Here is a 25,983-nt window from a genome sequence, read left to right as displayed (position 1 = left end):
ACAGTCCCAATGAGAGTATATTACATAGAAATTTACTTTAAGAGGACCCTTTTTATCACCCCCCACTCTTCCACACCTTTTGATTTCACCTGTTCAATACAGCAGCCCTAACATTTGACATGAAGGTTGCAATAGAAATCCCCATGGCAAGATCTGAGATTACTCGGGCAAGAACAAAATGTATCTATGATAGACTTTTATGTGGATGCTGACGCGACAAACATCTTACATAAGGCAGCACGGTACAGAGCAGGGGCATACCAAGAAGCTGAATCCAAGTTGTAGAATAGGAAATTCAACTCCAAACTCCTGCTTTTTTCCTGATTTTGCTGCATTATTTATTATTTGGATAGGCTTCTCACGCCCTGACGAAAAAAATCCCTTACAGAAAGCACCTCTACTTACCACAGCATCTAATGATGTGCTGTCCACATGAGAAGCAGGACCTCCAGATCTATCTCTGTTCTAAATATCTACAGGTCCCTAAGTTGAGTGAATCATAGACTGAATGAAATTCAGCAGCTTCTTCCCCAGTTTAAAAACACAGTACACACAACAGGGAAGAAGGCAACCTACTAGGACGCACCATCTCAAAGAAACAGGCATAGTAAGACTCACTGCTCTGTCTCCATGGAGCAAATCCCATGTAGCTTTCAGTATGGGTGACGAACAGGCAGTTTTCTGTTTGGCTGACAGCTGGAAGCAGAAAATCTACCCAAAACTGCAACTGTACAACAGACCGCCTAAAAATCCATGTCCTTTGTCAGTCTTGGCTGAGGAACTTTCAAGTGTTTAGCTTTGGTTTCCATGGCAAGCACAGGGGCAGCAGGTATAAGAACAAGTGTAGTGTATACCCATCAAACTTCCAACCTGATTTAATAGCATCTTACCAAATACACAATTACATGTTTTTCCATAAACACTGAAACTGTGTACCAAAGCAGGCTACAAAGTTAACAAAAGACTTGACCCAACCTGGCAGTGGACTTCCCAGCTATGATTTGTTAGACACTGCTTAGAAAAATGGATCATGTCTTCCTGATGCCCAGGGCCCTTTCATGACATGAATCAAGAAAAGCCCAAGACTGCAGCACAGACGAGTCACACCCAGTTCTTCCGAGCCCAGCCTTCATCCTTCCTGTAAATCTACAGAGACTATTTGTTGTTTGCATACATTCTCATACACGTGGCTTTATGCTTTTGTTTGCTAGAGGATTGTTACGTGAAGGTGCTAACTCATCATCTGTACTGGTTTATCAGCCTGAAAGCTTAGTGCCCATGGATCTGATGGAACTGGTTGGACTGCTTAGGGAAAGATGTCCGATGTACAACACACTTTTGGGACTAAGATCTTAGAAATTTTGTAATCTTTATTATGGCAATCATAAAGATGAAAAACAATGAGTTATCTCTAAACATCCTGAGCACAGACACCAAGACAAAAATCGATCACAACTGCAGGAAAGTAACAGAATCCTAGAAGACAAGGGGGCTAATGTGTATGTGTCAAACACCGACAGCCAGGTAGCTGTGGAGCCAGCCATGGATTGTTGGTGATAACAGCCAAGAATTGTTGGTGATAACAGCCAAGAATTGTTGGTGATAACACACTGAGAAAGAGCAGGATGTGGCTGGAGAAGAGGCCATAAGGAGGTAGGGCAGCACATTTCTGGGACAAACATCCTTATTCTGGCTCCTGGAGATGAGCACAACACAGCACAGCACAAGTGCAGGGATGAGGCTGAGAAGGGGTCATGGACTGTAAGAGGGGATGGAGACCACCAAAGATCCCCAAAGCCTTCTGACCCATTTCCAGAAAGGTCTAGAGGAATGGACTGCACAGGATTCCTGATGTGCATAGAAAGTGAGAAACTGATCTCCAAGATGGGGGGATTTATCTATAAAAGGCACCCCAACTAAGCCCATGTGTGTGGGTACCCACAGGACACCCCAGCTGGATCAATGCTGGAGGTAAGACCGGTGATCTCTCTTTCCCTCTCCCTTTCTTTCTCCCTCCCCCTCCTTAATTCATTTCTATATTTCTCTCTCCCCTTTCACCCTGACCCTCTGTTCAAAAGCCAGTGCCATGTGCTCACAGAGGAGATCAGGGACTAACTTATACCAATTTCATGTCAAGTATGTAATTTACTAATAGAACTTTGTGAGTTTTTGTGGACCCTCTGACTTTTGTCATTCCTTTTGACCATGAGCATCTACAAATCTTGAGTACTCCCTTCCCATTAAGGGTGGGACACCACACTTAAATCTTGAACCTGTGGAAGTGGAAAAAGGGGAAATAATATTGTATCCAGATAGGCGATAAAATAAAATAATTCAAGAGAATCTCTTTAACAGCAATTTATTATCATTAAAAGTAACAACAAGTAGTTTTAAATTCTTTTGTCTTAAAAATCTAGTATAACACACTGCTACAGTTCTATTAAACTTACGGCAAAATTGTATCCCCAAACCACACCGTTCTGCCTGATCCTCACAGACATCAATGGTGTGGCACACGAACAGCACAGAAATGGATCGCTCTATACAGCGATGATCATTAGGCCTCAAGATGCTACAAGTTATTTTTTAAGAGCTATTAAGTATAATTTTTATTTTCCTCTTTGTTAACATTGCTAGAACAATCAAATATTTCACATAGCTTTTGGCGACCCTGTGATCTTTTAAGAACTGTATTTTATCCCCATATATCTTCCTGCTATAGTTTTCCTTTTTTAACTTTCCCCCCTTAGTGACACACCTGACCCACCTCAGGAGACAAAACCACAGTGATGTTTGCAGTCACTCTGCACACAGCATCATGTATTTCCTTTACATTCTGAAGCCAGTGCTCAGCCCTAACCCTTACCTTTCACATTGCTGCCAGAACGACTTGGCAGCACACAGTTCAGGAATACTACATGCTCATATTTTAATCTGCAGCTTCTTGGGAGCGCTAGACCTTAGGTTAAGCTCAAGCTAAGTACCCAAGATAGCTCACTTATAGCTATTTCAGATTTGTGTAAAGGAGCAGCGGCCAGATGTTGCAGGACAGATGCATCTTCACATTACACAAAAAGGCCTGAACAAATCATAATACTGTTTATCATTGGCTTGCAGGACCAAAAAAAACATCCACAAGCAAGCACGTGTATCGGTGAAAAGAACAGTCCTAATTCTGTCAAGCATTTAATGTGTTGAATTTAAAATTACAATGTTACTCAATACTCAAAAGTAAGCAGAAGCCTCTGAGCGAAACCCTTCTGGCTACCAGAAATGTACTGAAGAAAAAGAACACAGGGAAACTTCATATAATCTTTCAGATGTGGTTTGTGTATGATTTCAGATACACAGGATCTCTTTAGATGGGATGGGTATTTCCAGAACTTCACAGTAGCACATGGAATTGGGAAATTTAAAGAAAACCAATCAGTAAGCAGCTTCATGTGCATCTATATCCACGCCAGATTTATAGAGTCATGGGAAAATTATAATCATTGGATAAAAGTATGGATGAGGTACTATATCAACAAATTCCATGAACAGATGCCAATTACTCTACAATAGCAGTTCACACTCTTCTCTAAGCAGAGCTACAACTTAAACTCCAGGAGAAAAGGGGCTGTTAAATTTACTCAGTCAAAAAAGAATTTTTGAGGTTTGTTTTCAGCTAGATTTCTTGGGAAAAAACCCCCAAAATCAAAAACTATACTTACAGCAAACTGCGAAATCCTGTCTTACGTAACATCCTAAACTAGTATCTTGATTTGTAAATGCACCTAATAGCTTATGAATATCTCACCCTTACTCAATAATACCTTAAAGAGTTTTAACTGAGGTAGCCACTAAACCCTCACCATACATTAGCAATGCTAACACAATGAGAAAAGCTCAACCAAGATGCTCAAGAGAAGTTAGTTATCATTTACTTCCAAAAATGTCATCTTCTCTCTAGCTCTCTTTCTCCAACCCTTGCTTCACTTCCCTTTTCTCTTCCTGCCTATCTCTAACAAACAGCAACAAAGAAAAGTTTAGCTTTCCAGTTCATTTGTAAAATGTCCTTGGATTTTCAAAACTAAATTTTCAAATGAAGAATCAGTGAATTTAGTTTTAAATGAATGTCATTTAGAGCACTGACACTGAAAGACAATCTGCATCCTCAATGACTGACACCTGAGGTTTCAGCTCTAACATCTTCCTGCACAGGCCTAAGTGCTAGAAGCTGTGGAAAGACACAGGGAAAACACAGAAGTGGTGAAAAGGTCCCTTTCATTGTAAGTCTCATCCCATATATGTAAACACACAAAGAATCACCTATTAATTCACTGTCTTTCAAGTACTCAGGAAGCTAAATTGCAATTGTCATTCCTACAGCTAAAAAATACAATGATCTGTCATATCCTGGACCTTTCTAGTGGCAATCATTGCTCAAAATGAAAGTATTTTCCACTTGTATAGCTATGACAGCCTATGTTCAAATTCAACATGAAAAAAAAAATCAGCTTTAAGGATACCCAGGAATTTTTGAGAACATTTTCAAGATCTTTTTGTGGTCCCTTATCACAGACTATTTTTCAAGGTAATTCAAAACCTCTTCTATCCACATCCAAATCAACCAACCAAGAAAACTCCAACTGAAAATCACCCCAATATCTATGTTGTTTAGTACACATGTGTTGCAGAATGTACATTTGGGTAGACATCTACACTGTACACATACAAGTACATGTACATGTAGTGTAAACATCCAGCTCCGACTTCTTTATTTCAACCACTATTTGGAATTTGAGTGTCCTTTCCAATGGACCAAATGTTTTAATGCATCTACAGAAATGCAAACTTGCATTTCAGACATATTGCATTGACCCAAAGTAGCACAAAACCTCCGCTTCCAAGATACATACTTACCAAATAAAAAAGTCTGAAGAGAAAAACCATGCTCTCACTTAAAAAAATAGAGCACTAATGAGCGTGACATGCATAATACTGGTTTCTCAATGTAGATCAGATACTGTGTGTATATTCCCAAATATAAAAGTAAAATGGTACAAATTGCATGCAACTGTACATAGTGCAGTTCAAGCAATACCAAGGTATTATCCTTATTTTTCTGAAGCATGTGGACAACAGCAAACAGCAGGGTGATAATTGTAATGCGGTTCCTTGGGTTTCTTCTTCCACAGAGACAAACAAAGCTACTTTTATTTCAAAAAACTCTAGCCCACAACAGGAAGACATCAAACAATTTAGCCATGATAACTGTACTGTGAAGAACTTCTGAATTTTCTTACACACCTAGATTATGCAAACCAGCTTACTGTTTGAAGTCATTTGCTAGAAATCCTTTTTCACAAAGCACAACACACCAAAAAAGTGTTTCCTGCTTTCATTACACACAGTTGTTCATCAGGTGGAAGTAGATGAAGGTGGTTTATTACAACATTATAAAACTAACATCCTTATGAAGCATAGGTAATGCACAAATTAAAGACTCCAGTTAAGCATCACCACATACTAACCCTTTATGTTTGTATAACATAGCCAGCTAAGAAATTGATACTACTGAAATCATACACAGGCACCTTGCTATATCATACTCACATTATAGTTTTCTTTTCAAAACATTCCACAACTGACTCTGCTTTTAGGTCACTTTTGTCCGTTTCATCTATTTAGACGCTGTGTTACCACTTCTCTGTACATGATAGAGATATATATCAGCAGAAGAAAAATGACAAAGAAATCATCCAAGAATCCCAGAATTCCAAAGAGAGCTTCAGGAAGAAAATCCAGAGGTGAAGCTAGGTACAGCAAGGCTCCAATCAAGCAGAGGAATATTCTGATGCGAAACATCCAGAAGAGGCCCCCTACAGAAAACATCTCCCTGAAAGCATGCCGCAATAAAGTGGGAAGATCCATAATTCTTTCCATAATCTATAAAGAAAGAACCCAAAAGTTAGTATTTTGCTTCAGCAACTCATCCATGCTCAACTGAAGTTTCTACAACTACATTACATCTTAGAACCTGTCAGTTTATAGGAATTAAAACAAAATCCAGGAAGAGTTAATGAGTTTAGTTTTACTGGGTAGAAAGTCAGATTTAGACTATATATATTTTCAAGAAACAGTCAAACTGTTAATCTATAATGAAAAGCATACACTTACTATACATCACTAGAACATATATTGGCAACTATTATGAAGGAAAAGAAATTACTAATAGAAGAAAACAAATGACTGGGAAAGTGAGAAACAGCAAACAGGTTAATTGGAGTGAAATATTGATCAGAATGGAAGACAAACAAGGATTGCAAGAACAAACTTTGGTATAGGTAAAGCAGAATAGGTTACAGTTTTTCAGAAACACAGTACCCCCTCTCCTGGTGTATAACCAGTGATTCACACAAGTTTCCAAAGGATGGATGAAGCTTCAAAGTAAACTAAAGAACCTTTAAATGAATCAATTTCTGGCTCCTTTCCATTTTGCTATGATTCTGTCAGCTTAGTAAGAGACTGTTCAATAGAGAATATTCAGTTTTTTGTTGTGACAAGTAGGGAGGGGTGAACTTTAAAACTTTTTTATACTGGTTCCCTTCTATGGTACACAGTTTATACATAAAGCCATTAAACTCCATTAAAATGAGTTATTACCATAGCTGAAAAAGTGTTGAGAAAGAATTTTTCGATGTGGTAACACTGTGTATAAATCAAAGACAATTTATCTAGTCCAATTAGGGCTTCAGTGCAGATTTCTGGCATGACCTCCAGATTTCTGGCACCCCCCAGGCAGGTTACTGGGGACTAGACACAGCTCACAGAGAAGTCTGATGGAGCCTGAAAGGTACTTTCAATCTCTTCTGGACAAAACCCACACATTTTGTGGTTTAGAAAAACATCCCTCCCTCTTCTGTTTCTTTATACTGTTCATTTTTCTTGCTAATGTCTTCTTGCTATATCCAAATCCCATAACAAATGAAGACAAAGAGGGAGGTTACTAAGTATGTGTGTGTGTGCATTTCACCTTGCGAAACAGGACACACACACAGGAGATGTGCTCACAAGGCTGTCTTTCTAACATTTGTAGAACTTTGACCACCCCTTTTATCTATTTACAGAAAAAAAATCTGGTTTTCTTTACTCAGAGAATAAAGACTGTAATATAAAAGAGGAGGAAAATTGAAAAATCAAGACAGCATATAGCTGTCTGAGAGGAAAGGCACAGATTCAGATTCAGATTCTTCTAATCAGGGTAAAGAGATCAATGAAGTGAATATTCTTCCTTGCCGGTCATGTATTTCATTAAGTATTTTTACTGACTAATTATTGATCCTTTCAAAATAATGACTCATATCTAAAAACCAACCTAACACATGAACAGAAAACTCAAGACTTACTAGATTCTCACTCACAACAAAAACTCAAGTTTTCATACATTCTCATAAATGTATGAAATGACAAATGAATGTATGAAATGACAAAATAATAATTTTGAGGTCTTGGGTTTGACCTAACCATATAAACATGAATTTCCTAAAGAAAAAGTTGCCTAGGCCCTAAGCATCAGGAAGAGAAAACCCATATCCCAGGGAAAGGGAAAAAAAAGAAGGGGGGAAAAAAAAAATCACAAAAAAATTGCACTCAAACTCTCCTGACATCACTGACTTCCACCCAAATTTATCCAAAACTTACAGATCTGGGCTGTCCTGAGAATCTTCGATTGTAATCATTAACATCTTGAAACACTTGGGTTGCACCCTGCTGATCTTCACCAAAGAGTGGTAAGAACAGTGTTACCTAGGCACAGCAGGGAGATTATGTTACATGTGCAACTGTAAAACACCCATCTTCAGTTAACTACATAGAAAAACCTTTGGTTTACTTGAATAGTTAATAAGAGAATAAATGAAAATTACTAGCATGGATACTGCTATTAAGTTTTAACTAATTAATTGCTTACAGCTCTTCACAGAATATGAAGGAGATTGTTAAAAAAAGCACACAAGAACCTTCCTTTTAAGAGAAGATTATATGTTTTTTTCTAAACACCTAAATGCTTTATGTTTCATAAGTGGGACAGATGATTTGGAGAACAAAGTTAATTTACCAAATTCATCTAATTTTGTTTCCTAAATTGAAAATCAAATGAAGAAATCAATGAGGCCTTTCTTCTTCTATCTTTAGAATTGCCTTGCATGACAACAAACATGCAGCAAAATTCATAGTTTTGCATATGGATCTTCACACCAGGATGAATTAACAGAAAAAGATATTAACCTTCAGCTCTTTTGCAAGCACAGATTATTCTGTTCTGTTCTTGGGTTAACTTTCATGCAAACATAGAGAAATAAGATGTACGTGAATATGACTTTATGCATGTTATCTTTCTGCATAGGAGTTGCTGAAAACTTGAGACTTCCATTTGGAAGCAATGCGCAGATATAAAATGCAGACTAACATAGGAAACAGGGAAGACATAGCCCTTGTAATTATTACAGTCTTCAAAAGCTTCCTCTATACCTGGCGACTGAATATAAATCTGTGTGGCAGTCACGTTTAGAAATGAGAGCATGAGCAAATGTACATTCAACTCCTGGTACTGCCACAAACCTCCTGTATGACTCATGTTCCTCATGTATACATATTTCTCTTCCCCACTTATAAACCAGGGTGAGAATGAATATATAACCATGCAAGCAGTACCACCCAATATATCTGTTACTCAGAGGAAGATAAATGAATATATATGTAAGAAATGACACCAAAAAAAATCACTTATTTTCCCCTTTTCCGCTTTCCTCACCTTTATTATTTGTGTCTTTTTCCTCACTGGCTACACTCTAAACCTAGTAATTCTTCAGTCATACCTATTTTTCTTTCCTTCAACTGTGTTCTTACAGTCATTTGTCCTGCTGATACACACAATCAAAGCAGGATATAATGGAGGGGCAAAAGCATGAGTTACATAATTCATCAGAAGTTAATAGCTCTGTAGTTTGTCCACTGTTAAAATAAAGATGTACTTTTGTTAAAACATACGCTATCAAACTCAGAGATCCTAAGCCTTAATGAGTTGCAGGAACATTATTTCAAACTGACAATATAAGTAAGTTGCGTAGGAAGTAAGCTAATGCTTGCTCTACAAAGATGAAATTAATAATACATACAAGTTAAAAATAGGGCCAAAATAAGAAATTGACATGGATAGGTGTTTTGGTAGGGAGAGAAGGAAGGGACAGGGTATTTCTCAGGAACCTGTGCTGCTACTGGCAGTCTACAACAACAGCCAAGCCTTTCAGATGCAAGTTCTGGTAAAAGAAGTTAAATAACATCTTGAACAGAAAGCATGAAAGGATCATAGTTAAAATCTCACAATCTTCTGTTTTCATATATTCCTCACAGAAAAAGAGCTGAGTTATCGGCGCAGTTCACTTATGTTTGAGTTGCAGGAACAATCTGAGTTTTTTGAGCCATTTGTCAAAGCAAAACGTTTGGAAAACCTGAATGCCCACCATTCCTGTCTCACATATCCCTCTACATTCTTTCAGTTTCTCAGACTTCTTTATCTGCCAGCCTCACTGTTGCAGCTCACATGTAAGTGCCTTGTGGCAGGCTATCGTAGACAACCAAACTGACAGGCCCATGATGACTTAAAATATTACCGTCTGTCTGCAGATTGGACAGCGGATGGCACCCAGCCATGAGCCGTATCTCCAGTAGGCAATAATGCAGGAACCTGGTGAAGATAAGTGACACTCATTTAAACTCCTGAGGTGAAAAACACATTGCCTGAAGTAACATGTTGCACACCAAGGGAAACAACAGAAAGTGCATATACGCAGTTAGGTTAAATCCACATTTTCCGATGTAATTTTGTATAAGCATTCACTGAAGATACCAAGAACTAACATGTTCAAATTCAATGCTATTAATGAGAAAAATCCGGAATAGCTTCAACTGATCAGGAATTTTAAGGCATTATTTCCTGAAAACACCACAAATTTTTACTCCTTAAGTGAAGAAGCAAATAACTAAGATTTTTATCAGTTTAAAATTTAGAAGCCACAAAAATGTCAAGAGATGTAAAATTTATCCTAAAAACTTGGCTTTATCATCAGTGTTTCAACAGATGAAGACAAATATAAAAATGTGAGTACTTTATCTGTTTTCCAAACTTCCTTGTTTTTTCACTTAAACAAGGAGGCATGGTATGCACGACATACTTCATAAAACTAGATGAATGCAGTGAAAGAATCCTACTGGGAACTTGAAGGAGAGGAAGCAAAATGCTACCTAGGGGGTCTATATATAAACATGGCCTCAAAAAAAACCCAAACCAAACACTTTAATCAACTCTGAACTTACTCATAATTCTGCAGGACTTCCAAGAAAAAAATATTCTATGAGATAAAGATTATTTTATTCTTTCTAAAACAGGTTTTTTAAATGGTACATTTCCAAATGTTTCTCAAACTCTTCAGTTTTTTACCAAACTGGAAACAAATTGTACTCTTTGACATTTTAAAATTAATCAGCTTCATTCCTTATGGCATAGAAAACAGTGCAGCACAATCTTAAAGTGACTGTTTATTCATAAATGTAGTTCTCAACCATTTATAAAAAAATACTTCTTATGCAGACAAAAAGATAAACAGTTAAAAGCAAACAAAGCTTTGAATTAGGATGCCTGTACCAGCGCCAAAAGTTTGTATTTCTGTACTAATTTTATCTTTGCACCTAGGAGCTTTGCTTGCTTACCACAGAAGAGATGTCCACAGTTTGTTTCTATAGGAAATGTAGCCTGTTGCAAACACACTGGACAGGACATATCTGTATAGAAGCGATGCCTATCACCAGCAGAAGCATCCTGCTGGAACAACAGGAAAATGTAAAGTGTTAGAGATACTATTCTATGTAAGTCTACTGAGTTCTAAAAAATAATAATAAAATGGAAGTCATTTACTATAAGTCAAACTGTCAAATAAAGAACTATGTGAAATGAGAAATATATTTAAATGCAAAAATCAAACATACTTAAATGCATTGATTCAACAAGTGAGTTTTTGTGACAAGACCGTTATTTTCCCTTCATCTGTTAAATAAGTGTGTGCTTCAAACCAGTTAAAGACCACAAAGAAAGAACCTCCTTGGTCCTTCACATTGAGCCAGGTTAGACATGCTGGAGCATGAATAACAAACTTGGATCTATATTGTTACTTCATTATCCCGAGTAGTTCTGTCCAGAGCCAGGTAACTGAACTGCATTGCTTACCAGCTGCAGCATTTAGTGTTTCCAAGCCCAAACACAGATATCAGCTTGTGTATGTCATTGTCGTGAAACAGTTTTTCTCCCCATTTTGCCGTATTTGTCTTCCACATAAATATGCACTGTCATTATTTCAAGAATTATCATGATGAAAGACTGTTCTCAATATTCTCCAAAAGTATGGCCTAGACTCTACCTGTCCAAACCAGATGCAGACATAGAATCACTGAATAATCTGAGCTTGAAGGGCCTTTAAAGATCACTAGGTTCCAACTGTCCTGCCATAGGTAGGGACACCTTCCACTAGACCAGGCTGCTCAGAGCCCCATCCAACCCTGCCTTGAACATTTCCAGGGATGGAGCATCCACAAATTCTCTGGGCAGCCTGTTCCAGTGCCTCACCACCCTCACAGTAAAGAATTTCTTCCTTATGTCCCATCTCAACCTAGCTTCTTTCAGTTTAGAACCACTGCTCCCTGTCCTGTGACTAAAGGCTTTGCTAAAAAGTTCCTCTCTCACTCTGTTGCCTGGCTCTTGTTGCTGTGCCATTGTTCTGTTACATGCTGTTTATCAATCTAAACATCTAACCACTGTCCTGTCTCAGCAAACTGTACTCCAGATTTCCTTTCCTTTACCATTAAGTTCCCAGGAACATTACAGGAAGCACGCAGCATAATCTAACATACTCCACCTTGTGGCAAAAAGATCTTTGAAAAAAGAACCAGCCAAATATTTAGTTTTAATTACTTATTGCATCCATTGAAAAAACGCTACATTATCTCATTATTTGATGAATTTCAAGGATGCCTCTGTACAGTAAGTAAGCTGCCACAACTATCAAGATCAGCTTCTTCCAGAACCTCAGAGTTCTGCACGCTACAGTACCCCACATCACAGAGCTGAATAATGCCAACACTTAGCACAGCACCTGATCAGTCTGAAGCTGCTGACGAAGAGCTCGCACTAGCTCTTGATTTTCTGGATGTATGTTCTGATGTTCATTTCTGTGAAAGGAAATACAAGCAATAAAAAAACCCCTGTGATCCAACACTGAAAAATAACTCACTGAAACAAATATGAAAATTGAACAAAGGGCAAAAAATCGTTCTTTCCTGCTATAAAGGATTTTAAAGGAAGTACACAAATTTTTAAGGAAACATGAATTTATTTGGGATCCTAAAGTTACTCTGGGCACTTAAAGCTGTACAGCAGCAAGATTTTTCAGAGACTCCATAACCAATCATTAAACCATGTTAAAACTAGATTTTAATCTGAGAAAAAATTAAGCCATGAACCTACAAAAAATGAAGTTGCTTGAAAGCTTTTTTATTGCAGAAATAGTTTTCATTTTTGTCTCCACTGCTAGTTTCTTATTTGTTGGTCTACCCATAAAGTACTAGTTTTTCACTCACTGCTTAAGTCATAGAGTTGAAACCCCCTAATTACTTCAATTTTATCTGCTACATGACATTTGCATAAGAAAGGGTAGACAAACTTACATTTAGAGTATTGAATTTATGTAACTATCAGCAGACTGGATATAAAAAGAAACCACTCTTTTAAAATCACTCTTTTTTAAAAAAAGAAAGATTCTACAGGCAAGCAAACTACAGGTTAGATACACCAAGAAGAATCATTGGGAAGGGACACACTGAAGAAAGAAGGATGGATGTATTAGAAATTTGAAGTTCTAAAGCACAATGGGACAGAATTTAAATTAAAAATGTGCTGACAACAATCAGAGGTGTTGAGTTATGATAAATACAAGTCAACAGCCTATTAAAAAATGTGAATTTTTATGCTTTATTTATTCATATGGATTTCAATGATGATACATTCTGCTCTGGACTCTTGAGGTCTCAGCTGGATTCTGTTCTCCATTTTGGGCTAAATGCATAGAAACATAAAGAAGTTGGAGGAAGTTCAGAAGATAATAAGAACTACTGCCCACGTTTTTTAAACATTAGAGAAAGCCTGAAGAAATGTCAGTTCATACAGAAGACTCTTCATGGAGTGAAAAGGGGACAGAATAAGGCTACCATTCTATAAATATGAGCAATTATTTCCCACAGTTATCTAAGGCTTGTGGAAACACATTTCTAACTGCATAGTGTACAAAATCAGCCAAGATTAACTCAGGTTATTTTCATCCATCCTGAACTAAAAGTTAAGTCAAAAAACAGGTTGCAATGCTTCCAGGGATATTGAGGCAAGCTGATCCTCTGTCAGGACTGGCTGAACTTCTAGGACATTTCCTGGTTGCAGTTATATCATATAATTTCCTCAATGGCTCTAGGAGCTTCTGCAATATTTTCCTTCATTTAATGTGGGCAATCATAATATTGCATTACTTCTATGTTTAACGTTTTGTCTGCTTCATTCTTTCTTCAGAGAGAAACAGACATGTGCCATAGTTTTCATGCTAATATTTACATGGCTGTCTGTAAAAACCAAATCTATTTAACACTAATGTGGGTGACATATGAAAGTTATATGATGGGAAGGCTATTAAAACCCTTCTTACGCACCCTTGGTCTCCATGAATCAGATTTTGTGGATGTTGTCTGTCATAAATGTTATATGTATAAAAGTATTTTTCTGTTTAGAACCTACAAAATTAACATAGTTCACAACTTCATTTTGCCAGAATGTTTGATATATATTGAAATTCAATTTGATTCACACACAAACGGAAGGTGCGAATTTTAAGACAGTTTATTCTGATTTCTCCATAAACAACTAATTGCAAATTTGCTACTGAAAGTGTTCATTTATATGAACCTTATCCTGGTATCGCATACTATGCTGAAATCACGAGAGCATTTGTAGAGCTGTAGAGGTACAGCATGTACTGTCACTTATGCATAAGATGGTGAGGTAGCAGAAAACCATGCAATGTTCAGGAAGGGACAGGCAGAGCTCAAGACATATCAAACTCATAACATCTGTCATGCAATTAGTATGAAAAGGAAAATGAAATAAATAAAAATCAGCATGGTGCCATGTAATTAAAGGCATTATCAAACACAAGCCAGAAAGAAATAAAGTTAGATGCAAAGGCTTTTTATTGCCCCATTTCTGACTGTTAGCATGCCAAAACTTGAGGAAAAAGGTCCCATGATGTGGAAAGATTCTATTATGTACCACAGAGGGCCCCACCAAACTATTATTATTGGAAGGAGGAAGGCTGCCTACTCTTACAGTGCGCAGTCTCAGACAAGGAAAGAGAGGGACAGTACTTAAGGGGACTGGTGCATGACTGTGCAGTGATGGACACTTAACTTCCAAGGAGTAAGATCTCACTTCTGCTGAAAATACTGACTTGATCTTATAATCAAACCATATGATGGATAGAAAAATGGGATTTAAAAGATCTAAACCTGTAGATCCATAAACAAGGAACAGATAAGTCATCTAGGACAAATGAGGAATCCCTTGTAGGAAATTAAAGGGTCAGGCTTCCTTTAATTTGCTGAATACACTGAATTTTCACAACCTCATTTGTAATATGACAACCTCACCGGTTTAAAAGATCATGGAAAAAATGTGGTTTCATTGTATCAAAATTTATAACTCAAAAGCATACAAGCTTTACAAAAGTATCATACAGTGCCTGAACTACACATCTGCAACTTGTTACATATGTTAATTATGGCTCATAAGTTTTTTCCACCAGAAGCATGAATGAAGCCCTGATGCGATACTTCATTGAGTTCTTTCAACTGAAAACAAGTACAACAACCATATCCCTTAACAGTTCTCTCCATATTCTGCTTCTGCCCCCTAAAATCTACTGCAACACATACTCCTTGCTCCTGGTTGCCCTTTTTATTCAGTTCCTGCAACTATTCATTACTGTAAGCTTTCTTTCCTGTATACTTACCCATGACCTGCTCCTACCCAACTTAGGTATTCCTGTTCTGTTGATACGGAAGCACGAAAGGCAAAGAAAATGAACACCGTATAAGGAACACAAAGATCACTGTGCTGTCTAAGGTAACCAGAGAAGAAAAAGAAAACACTCTTTTTCTCCCTCAGTGCTAAATAAATTTAAAGTACAATAATTTTTGTACTGTACAGATTTTCTAGCATACTGAGCAGATTTTGATAGCAACAATACAAAGGAGGTAGATGAAGAGTGCTGCTGAATACAGACAATTCAAAAAAGTACCAGAAGGCAGAGCAGGGAGCTAAGAGGATACTGTTAAGACTTTCAGTCGTCAGTCATAGAATCACAGTCATAAAATATGCTGAGTTGGAAGGGTCCCATCAGGATCATTATGTTCAACTCCTGGCCCTCAAGACACATGTGCCTGAGAGCATCGCCAAAACACATCTCCAGCTCTTGTCAGGCCAGTGCTGTGACCACTTCCCTTGGGAGCCTGTTCCAATGCTCAGCCACCTTCTGGGTGAAGAACTTTTTTCTGATATCTAACCTAAATCTCCTCTGACTCAGCTTCACGTGTTTCCTCGAGTCCTGTCACTGGCCACGAATCATACAATGCAGTCCTCCAAAGCCTGGAAGCTTTGTGTTTTCAGTTTGTTTGCCCTTCCAGAAAATAAACCATCAAGGTATGTAACAGGATTCACAGTCAAACTTTTTACCTACCTCATTACACTGCGGAGGTAGTCAATAACTAGCCTTATCTTCCTCCCTAAGAAACTCTTCATAATTGATGCATCATCTTCCTGAACTTAATTCTGACTGAACTCCTGCTACTCTTGCCAACTGCTGACCCTTGTTCCACTTACTTTTTTTTTTTAATATCTCTTACTTGCCTTTCTAAAGCTCGAAAATAAAATGTTGACTTTCAAACTAAACACTTTAAATTCAAATCACAACTGCCAAAAATGTCAATATAAGGGGTAGAGAAATCATAACAGAGCAGATGAAAAAGAGGCATTCTTAAAGCAATCTGAGTAACTGAAACAGCTTCAGGAAAAAAAAGGTAAGGTGAAGTGAATGCACTTCTTAAGATTCCTTTGTGATCTCCTGGTCCTGAACAGCAGCACCACCTTGCAGTCCAACCAAGTTTTTCTACCTGTAGTTTATTTTGTAGCTTGCTCTCAAGTAACTCTACCCCGGCAGTATACTCATGTGGACATATACTCTTCAGTAAGTTCCATGATGCCAATGTGTCACTAAAATTGAGTTCTCTTGGTTTTGACAACTGTTCTGTGTTCAGATGTTTACGGACATCCATAAAATAAAATAAAAGGACCCAATCTGAAGCTCAGACTCATTTTCCCAAAACCCACAGGCTAAGATATTTGTTAGGATGCAAAGAAAAACTCTGAAATGAAAATAAGCTCTGATGACTTGATCATGAATTCTGAACGTAACATTTTCCTGTATGGAATGAATATTGAAGTCCACTGTTTTACAGCATACTAATTAAAAAAAAAAAAAACAGTCAACTTATTTGGATTTGGGGATTTTTTTGGTTAGTTGGGGTTTTTTTGTTTTGGTTTGGTTTTTTTGTTGGAAAGAGACTGCAGCTAGAACATACATTGGAGGAATATTTCCAATTTTAATTTTGGAGTTGTTGACAAATCTGTACTTTTTAACCAAATGTGACACAGCAGCCATACAGACTGTGAATTTAACCATTTTCAGGAATGATGAACACTATTCAGCTTAATTATCTGAAGATAAGGAAGAATTAAACTCCACTTTTGATTCTAGCTGTGCCAAACAATTAGTTAAACATAGTAAGCAATCTAACAGTCACTTCCTTCCTGCCACAAAATCACAGTTTTTATCTACCAATGCAAAAAATTATCAAGAAAGTTATGATTTTTATAAATGCAGGTATGTTGACTAATTCCTGTCAACACATTCTCACCTTAAAAGCGTATATACCAGAGCAGCAATGAAAGTGAAACTGAGCACAACTGCCACCAGTACCTGGTCACTTACTCCTTCTATAACTGAATCATTATCTAGCTTCAAACTCTGAACTTCTGCTTGGTGACTGGCCATCACAGCTCTAAAATATAAAAAGAAATATATACATATACATATATTAAAACATATGTGCACAGACATTTTAAACATAGTTACAAACAATATGTGTACTCATCTATTCATATATACAACAAATTCCTGAAGCAACAGAACAGTCATTGTTGGGGGAAAAAAGTGGTATAAAAAGAAGCAATGTATCCATTTTTACCAAACACTGAGCTTGCTGTAGAGGTCTTGTGCAGTAGTAAACAAATATAAAATAACTGTGTTATGATTTATGGATTTAAAAAAAAAAATTAGTCAGATAGTTTATCTGGAAATCTTTATAAGATAAATTGCATAGGAATAGGTCATTACTGAACTGGCCATATTGTAAGGAGTGTTCACGGAAAAAAATTTTAATGACTCTGCATTACCAAGAATTTTAGCTGTTACACACCACGTTATTCCTGCCAGGCTAAGCCAACACAGAAACTTAACTTTCACCACTTATGTGAATAAAGAAACAAGGACATTTTGGTTTTAGCGTTAAATGCTCATTTGGATACACAGGAATCACCCAGTGCATTTTAAACTTCATTTGTGTTTTCTGTGCATTACCAACCTTTAGCTGGAAACATGGGAAAAACTTAAAAGAAAAACAGTATTACCAGGCTTCCTTAGGTAGACTCACTTGTTTAATATTTGTTTCATATTTTTAGCCACCAGAATGACTAAGGCTAACATTTATTAACCTACAGCACTAACCTACAGTTGGAGACATGCAAAATAAAACAGTTTCCAACACACTGCTGAATCATTCCTGTTGCAATCAGGAAGTGAAATGAACTATGGCTGTGAATACTACGAAAACAGAAGGGTGAAGCTAACTCTGTCAAATGACATGGAAAGTCACACTGAAGCTGTGTCTATATACAATTGAAGTATTTCTCATATGATGCTGACATAAAATCCCAGTATTGGTTTCTGAAGGCAGGTAGGACTGGTATCATTTTCTCTGTTTCCTAGTCCAGCTTGCAAGTTTCATCAGTGTTTCTCTACACTTCACAGCTCATGTGTCATTTTTAATTTAAACCTCGCTGTCTAGCAAACATCACCAAACACCCTCTGGCCCTGAATTAATTGCAAAACTGAAATGGAGTACAAATCATCAGGATTTTAGTGGATACCTGCAATGACTACCCTGGCAAGACCTCAGCATGCCAGTCTATTGCTAGTAAGAAAGCGTCATCTTTTCCCTAAGAGAGCTACTCTCACCCTCCAGATTTTTTCTAGTATAAGCAGTGGAGCTTTTTTTCAAGCTTTCTTACATTTGTGGGAGCTGCCTTCTGTAGCAGCAACACAAGAGGACCTGATACATTCTAAGAGTATTGTTAAAAAGTGTAAGTGGTATAATTAAGTACCATGAGAGCAGAGCAAACTCATGGAGAACAAGGGGAGATTTCATTAATTCTTGTAATATTTTTGGGCTTTCACTGTGAAAACCAAAATGGAATAGTGAAGCATATATGAAGTGAAACAACAAACTAAGTTATCCTAAGTGTGCCAATCTGAACTGAGACTATTATTTCTGTAACTATAGCCAATTTTTGGCTAATTACAGCTTTCAACAAGCAACTATGTCATAGTATTTGGAAAGCTTCTTTCAAAGGTGGAATACCAGTGACTCATAAACAGGCATGTTTAAAGTAGGTCAATGCTTACACACGTTTCATATACACTAATGAACAAAAGACCAGGTCTTTGTGGAAAGGTGTTACATAAGAACATGGGCCTACACAAGGAGTTACAGCATTTCTCTGCATAGCTAGTTACACAATTACATTCCTACAGTTAAAGCCATGAGGTTAACATGTGGAATTTTTCTGAGCAGCAGTTCCCTGGTGCTGAGGCTCTGGACTGGTAGGTGTGCTGTGATGCCTCCCTAGCTCAACATTACCTGCGTGTATACTTTATTTCTTTGCATATCCAGTCCTGAAGAAGCTTCCCTTTCTTTCACTGCATCATTCTAAGACAGCCACTTTCCACAACTGTGCATGCTGGTGTCTTCAATTCCTAAGTTTTTCCTCCTTAAGTATCAGTCCACTAATTTTTACTCTGTCCCACAGTTTTTTCTGGGTTGACCACTCAGAATAAAACCAGAAGTAAATGCCAGGGAACTGGTATGTGATAATTCCTCCATTGTTCCACATCAGCTCTGTTAGAATATACCAAAATGCCAATAACAACTACATCCCATTAAGTATTACACAGGGTTTTGGCTTGTTGGCTTTTTTTTTTAGAAATACCTATTGTGCCAGAGGCATACAGATGATTTAACTGTACCTTTGGAATGCAAGTGTTTCTTACACTAACATTTGAACTTCCTCTGTCACTGCTTGCTTGATGCACTTTGAAAACAACACATGAATTACCAATATCACAGCAATTTAAATCAGTTCCCCTGAACAGCTTTCAAGACATCCACCCCAACTCTTCCCTCTCTGTATGTTCCTTGCAACAACACTCTAAATTCTTATCTGCCTACCATTAATAGCACTTACTGCATTCATTACTTGCCTTCATTTCTGCTCACCCACTTTTCCTGAAATACCAAACTAAGGTGCCAAAGTTAGCATCAAAACATGAAAACTAAATACACAGATCCTCACCTCTCTTCCTCCTTGCACCTAATGCCAGTTACTGGTATCTACTTCAGCCCTTCATTTTGGAACATATATGACTTTCCCAAGAACCTTTTTGACACAAGCATAGTACCCAAGAGAAATTGTTGCACAATCTTTCTCTCTGCATAAAATACCCAGAAACACCTTGTTTTCACTTACGTATCAATACTGCAAAGATTATATAGCGGGGGAGTGGAATCTCTGCCTCTGTCTCACTCCCAGCTGCTGCTATTGCTGAATTCTAGACAAGACAAACTATCCATGCTTAATGCTCATGTTGTTCATACTTTAATTTACTCGCTGCTTCTGGACTGCCAGCAAGTGCTGTGTACATTTTTCTCATTACTTCCAGCACTTTTTCTGAATAAGATCATTGCACAGGAGAGCTGACAAGACTTGTGTAGACTGGGTGCTACAAAACAGAAGGGTATCACTTCAAAAGAAGCAATACATACTTTCTCTGAATTCAAGCCTCAGTAGAGACAGTAACAATCTCCTCCTCCTCCCCCTCTTATCTCTGAGATAGCATGTTAAAAAAAGCAGTGTCTACAAGGAAAAAGCTAAAATACATTAATAGAAAAAATGTCTGACTGAAGGATGAAGGAATTATTTTCTGATTTCAAGGCTGTCTTGAATGTTTTCAAACAAAATACCTAGAACTGGAAGCTTGCAGTTCATATTTCTTCAAGTGCAACCATAACAGCCAAGGAGTTGTCTGCAGTGGTTTGAATGTATGATAGGCTAGATAACAGTACTAAAATAGCTTCTAAGAGATCTCACCTCACAGTGCATGTGTTTAGCAAGTGTTGCTCTTTCAGTTGGTACGACTAAGAAGCAAGCTATAGGAGATTTAGCTCTTAAATAATGTAATGAAGACACAGTCTTCAGAGACAACCAGCCTTGATAAAGACCAAGTGTGTGTCAGAGAAGACTTCCAGAACCAGATTTTATCACATATATCTAATCACTCCTAAAATAGTCACTGTAAATAATTTGATGCAATTCAAGAGCAAGTTAGTGTGGTTCATACTAAATTCCATGCATTGATCCATTACATTTGTCTGATTATGAAAAAATAAATGACAGTATTTCATCAACCTTTTCCTCATATAATCATTTTCAGATCTGGGTTCTACACCACAGGATTTTCAGACATTAAATTATTTTAAAGCTTTTCTTTCTTTTCTGTAGATTTATGTTACTTTGTTTCATTTTATAATTGCAAAGAAGGTTTGAATTTTTATTGCTCTGTTTCTATTTTTTAATACAAAAAATTAATTCCTGTCTACACTAGCTCTTAGAAAAGTACCAAATGTATAAAACTACTTCGGGAAAAAAAGGCAGTAATTGAAAATAGATTAAATTCTGATAAATTATTTCTGGTTATACTTAAGACTTTTTCTCTTTTTAGCCATTTCACAAGGATAGCTTTCTTAAATGCAAGCATAACTCCACCCTGTGTTCCAATGAGGGGATGAAAACCAAGCCACATCTAACAATACTCACATCAAAACTGGAATTTATACAATTAACTTCAGAATGTTAAAAATATCAATTGCGAAGTCTAAAAAACTGACAAAAATGCTGGGCCTTTTTCCTACATTAAAAACAACAACAACAAAGCCCAAATCTTAAATTCCAGTTTTATTTCATCTCATGTTCAGACTACTGGCACTTGCTTCAAGTAAAACAATACAGAAAGAGGAAAAAGACAAGGAGTTACTCCTCCATTCCATTTGGGCTAGCTAAGTTACAGCTTGACATTGCATCCCAGTAGACTAGGATCAGGTTTATCTCCACGAGGATTCTTGATAGCTAGAGAGTGTAAACAACCTCAGACTAAATGGTCCACAAAAGGTTTGGCAACAGGAAGGAATGCAATCTACTGTCAGTAAAATAATACCGTTTTATTGGTAAATCTGTCAGCGATTAACCATCTGAACAGAAAATTACCTTGTTTATTATCAGAGTTTTTCTCAGAGTGATCACTGACAGAAAGCAACACTAATTGTTTTTACATTTCAAATAAATACAGACCTTTAAAAGTTACATTTTTCCCTCTGTGGAAATTTGTATGAACAATGTATGCAGATTTAAGAAAAAAAAGGAGACCTATAATGAGCAATACTGGAAGTACCACGACTTTTATTCTTGGAAATTCATACGGATCACATTGAAATGTGAGAGAATGAAGACATACAGTAGTGTGGATGTACTATTTCTTAATTTTTCAGATCTGAAAAGTATTATTAAGACTTTCAATGCTAGACATAAAGCACAGCTACAACAATACCCTATGCCATGACTCATAAAGACATTAAAAACAATCCAGTCTTTACCACGATATGTTAAACAGCTGTCAGCTATCCAAAGTCAGAATTTTCTCCAAAGTTTTCTGAAGTATTTGAACTTTTCTGAGTTTATCAGGGAAGTACCATATGATAACATACTCTCAAAACCACAGATATTTTTAGGACCCACTACCAAAGGAATGTACAAGCATAGTGAAAAAGTAGTAAGAGGCTCTCGTGATGTCTGAGAAGTAAACAAGGAGGTAACACACAAGCAATACTGCTGTGAGATACAAGTTATTAACCTTAAGGTATTGACTCTGTGAATGTGGTACAAATTTGCTTAACATCTGAAAGATAATTTGGATAACAATGTGTCCTTTATGGGATGGGCTGGGAGTGAACAGGATGAGAAAAATGGAGTTTTGGGTTTTCATTTATTTCAGTTTCATTTTGAGTGTTTTCCTCTTGATGCAGTACTGGCAGCCACCAACATCTCTTGAAAAAAATTATAAAGTTAAGATAGTGATGGTGGGCCAGTGTGCAAGCCAGAACGTGTAACTCCTTTTGCCAGTTGCCTTTTATTAGCAAAAGCATTACCCCTGCTCTTTAAAAAAGCTGGATAAGCTAATTCATCTCCAAATAGTCAAATACCACAGGTCTCACTTTCTTAAAGACAAAAAGGCTTTAACTCCTTAAAATTTTCTTCCATGGTAAGAGAAACAAACAAGAAAAATTGGCTTCATTTGTATTAAAAAGTTTCTAATAAGATTGGCCTGTTTTAGATAACATAAACCAACTTTCAGGAATTTAAACATACTAAAACAGAGTATATTTATTCTGTAATCCAGCTCCTGAACATATATTAGCTCATATTGAAATACTGAGGGCATAAATTTAGCATATTTCATTTAAGAGAAAAACAGGTGAAATTCCCAAAATAAAGACAAATTCATATATGTAGGGCAAAAATTGAGACCTGCCTTGTCAGAAGTTATCTAATTACTTCCTGCTTCAGGGTAGTAGCAGGTCATGGCCCCTCTCCATGGTTGACAATGGGACTTTGTGAATGGATTTAACTCAGCAAATTGGATCCTACAGTTATTTATGCTCTCTTTCTTTAACAGTTCAAAGATATGCCCAGACTGCATTCAGAAACAGTTAACAACAGCAGGCATGAACTACACATGATGAACAGTGAAAGTGTTGAATACTCTATAAGTTTACTAGCCTAAATCCTAAATCAGCTAAATCCTGAGGTAATACATTTTATCCAGGTTCCTTAGTGTACTGAAACTGGACTTTAAAAAAGTGGTGTAGGCAAATACAACATTATAAAAGAGAAATAATGGAAATGATTGATGGTGTACTTAGAAAAATTGTTTCTGAGGAAACAGGATTTATTAGCTTGTCATTTTTGTGAGCATAGTCTTACTTGAATAAAGCAACACACAACAATCTCTAGTACTAAGTATCTCCCTATATTTTAAAAATTAGTAGGAGAAAATCCCGAGGGCACATTTATTAATGGAAACTAAAAAAAAAAAAAAATCTAATATAGCAACATATAAATTGGTAAGACATATTCTGTGAGAACGTTGTTAAAACTGACTGGGATTATCCTACTAGAATTTCATGCAGTCTGTTAATGCATCATTACTATGAGCTTGCATCAACTTTGCGTTTACAAATCAGTTCAGCTGGTACAAGAAATACAGCCAAACTCAGCTGTATAATATTCAGTTATATGCTCACCATGAATCACCTTTGCTTTCAGGACTGTGCTGACTACATTCGAGTGTATGTGTGCTCTTTGCAAAAGAGAATGGAAAAGGCTGAAGAGTCTTGCCAAAAGAGAGAAGAGGGCAACTTCAGTAGGCAAATAATGACTTTGTTGAGTATACCTTATGAACAGACCAACTGAGGCACTTGCCTGATAAAGCAGGTTTCTGCAAGGTCTGAGGTCAGCAGTCTCTGAGACACATTTTTCCCTAAGGAGAAAAAAAAAAAAAGAAGAAAAAGGAAAGTAGATATTGTACTTTTGCTGATGCAATAATGTTTTGCAAGTTAAAAGTAATGCAGATGCAAGCTCCAAATGCAAGACTGTGAGGAAAAATAATCCAAGATTAATATACCATTCTACTGGGAAAACAAAATGTCTCCAATAATTTTTCTCCTGAGCCCGAAACCATGCAGATGGCTTGAAGCAAAATGACAAATTCAATGGCCTGTTTAGCATTACTCTTCTGAATATCTGGCTGGGTGATGTATGACCTGTGTAAAACAATTCCCAACAAAGTCTTCCATCACTTCATAAGGCTAAAACAAACTGAAAGGTATAGAGTTCTAAACAAACTAGAGGGTGGAACTGAATTCACATGCAGATAGGAGCATGAGGAAGAGCTGGGCAATGCCTTCAGCTTGGATACCTGACATTCCTGGTCAGACAGGAAGAAAACGAAATATTGTCACTTCATTATAATAATGTTTACTAGAATATGGTAATACTTCGGCTAAGCATGAAGAGGCTTCAGATCACTTTTAGGAAAAGTGCCCAAGAATTCCTTATTGTAGAAAGCACTACTTTCATATACAACCTCGTATCTAAAATAGATAGCAAGGCAAAAAAAACATTACTGTGTTTGAGTCAACAAAATACAAGCTACACCTCGTGGCAACAAGCAAAGCAGAGTGGGAAATGAGACACAGAGGAAGATACGGCAGAAAACCTTAAACAATGCAATATACCTGTGAAAGCATTGTTTGTCAAAAGTACCAAGCATAATGCTTAAAGCACACTTTAAAACTTGGAATGGAAAGTTGGTAGTTGTGCAGTTTCCTATGATTTCAAACTCATTCTCAAACTGAAAATTACCTTTAAATGAAGACAGATTTGATTTATAACTTATACAGCAGGTTATACAAAGAGATCAGTGCAAAAGTAATTTCCTGGGAAAACTTGAAAATTTTCATAGCTTCTACAATACTCTTTAATTCAAAAGACGCTGACATAAAGGGAGCACTCAGATTTTGTCCATGCTACTAATTTATTAAATGGAAGAACTCTGAGAAAATGGGGAAAAAGTGACAGTTTCTGCATCTGCGACCCTTCCTGTTTATTCAACCCTCCACTGTTACCCTGTGCCCGCTGCTCCATGTTATTACATGTCCGACCCGTTGTTAACTGACAGGGAACTGCAGAACTTATCATGGTGCCACACACTCTCATTGCAAACTTCAAATAGGCCAAAATCCAACACACTACTGAGAAAGAGTTACTCAAACTCCTCAGGTGACCCATTTGCAGCATGACAGAGAGTTCCTCTGGCTGGGGCACAGTAAGGATCTGGGAGCACTCTGGCCACAGACAGACTCCTTGTCTTTGAGATTAAAAATTAATTGAATCACCTGAAGAATCACACAGAACCAATTAGGCTGGAAAAGACCACTGAGATCATCAAAAGACCAATCTAAGACTGAACACCACCTAGTCAACCACACCATGACACCAAGTTTCATGTCCAATCTTTTCTTAAATGCCCCTTGGGACCGTGATTCCACCAACTCCCTGGGCAGCCCATTCCAATGTCTAATCACCCTTCTTCCTAGCTACCACTTGTAGCTAGTGCTAAGCAAGTAACTTATAGAATCATAGAATGTTGAGAGATTGGGAAGGACCTTAAAGATCATCCAGTCCCAATATCCCCATGCCACGGACAGGGACACCTCTCACTAGACCAGGTTGCTCAAGGTGATGCCATGATGATTTTTTGCCTTTTCTTTTATACCCCTGTTATA

General features: G+C 37.2%; 1 protein-coding gene across 3 annotated transcripts; it reads right to left on the bottom strand.

The window, feature by feature from the left end:
• Positions 1 to 2,343: 2,343 nt before the first annotated feature.
• Positions 2,344 to 24,176, bottom strand: RNF170 (ring finger protein 170). Of its 3 annotated transcripts, none has more exons than XM_042023459.1 (7): positions 24,119 to 24,176; positions 17,107 to 17,250; positions 12,189 to 12,264; positions 10,753 to 10,864; positions 9,657 to 9,730; positions 7,687 to 7,791; positions 2,344 to 5,931 (listed from the first exon to the last, which is right to left on the bottom strand). In XM_042023459.1, exons 2-7 carry the CDS (start codon positions 17,241 to 17,243, stop codon positions 5,662 to 5,664), a joined length of 774 nt encoding a protein of 257 aa, XP_041879393.1. In that variant the 5' UTR covers positions 17,244 to 17,250; positions 24,119 to 24,176; the 3' UTR covers positions 2,344 to 5,661. The 3 variants fall into 3 exon arrangements, with proteins under 3 accessions (XP_041879393.1, XP_041879394.1, XP_041879395.1); XM_042023460.1 differs by having other exon boundaries at positions 10,753 to 10,861; XM_042023461.1 differs by lacking the exon at positions 24,119 to 24,176 and having other exon boundaries at positions 10,753 to 10,861; positions 17,169 to 17,252.
• Positions 24,177 to 25,983: the final 1,807 nt, after the last annotated feature.

This window comes from Corvus kubaryi, unplaced genomic scaffold, assembly GCF_017639235.1.
Source record: "Corvus kubaryi isolate FWS band 111438036 unplaced genomic scaffold, C.kubaryi_AGA036_p1.0 37249, whole genome shotgun sequence".
In the NCBI taxonomy this organism is placed as follows: domain Eukaryota; kingdom Metazoa; phylum Chordata; class Aves; order Passeriformes; family Corvidae; genus Corvus; species Corvus kubaryi.
Note: the sequence above shows the minus strand (reverse complement) of the source record. Positions and strands in the feature narration are given on the sequence as shown.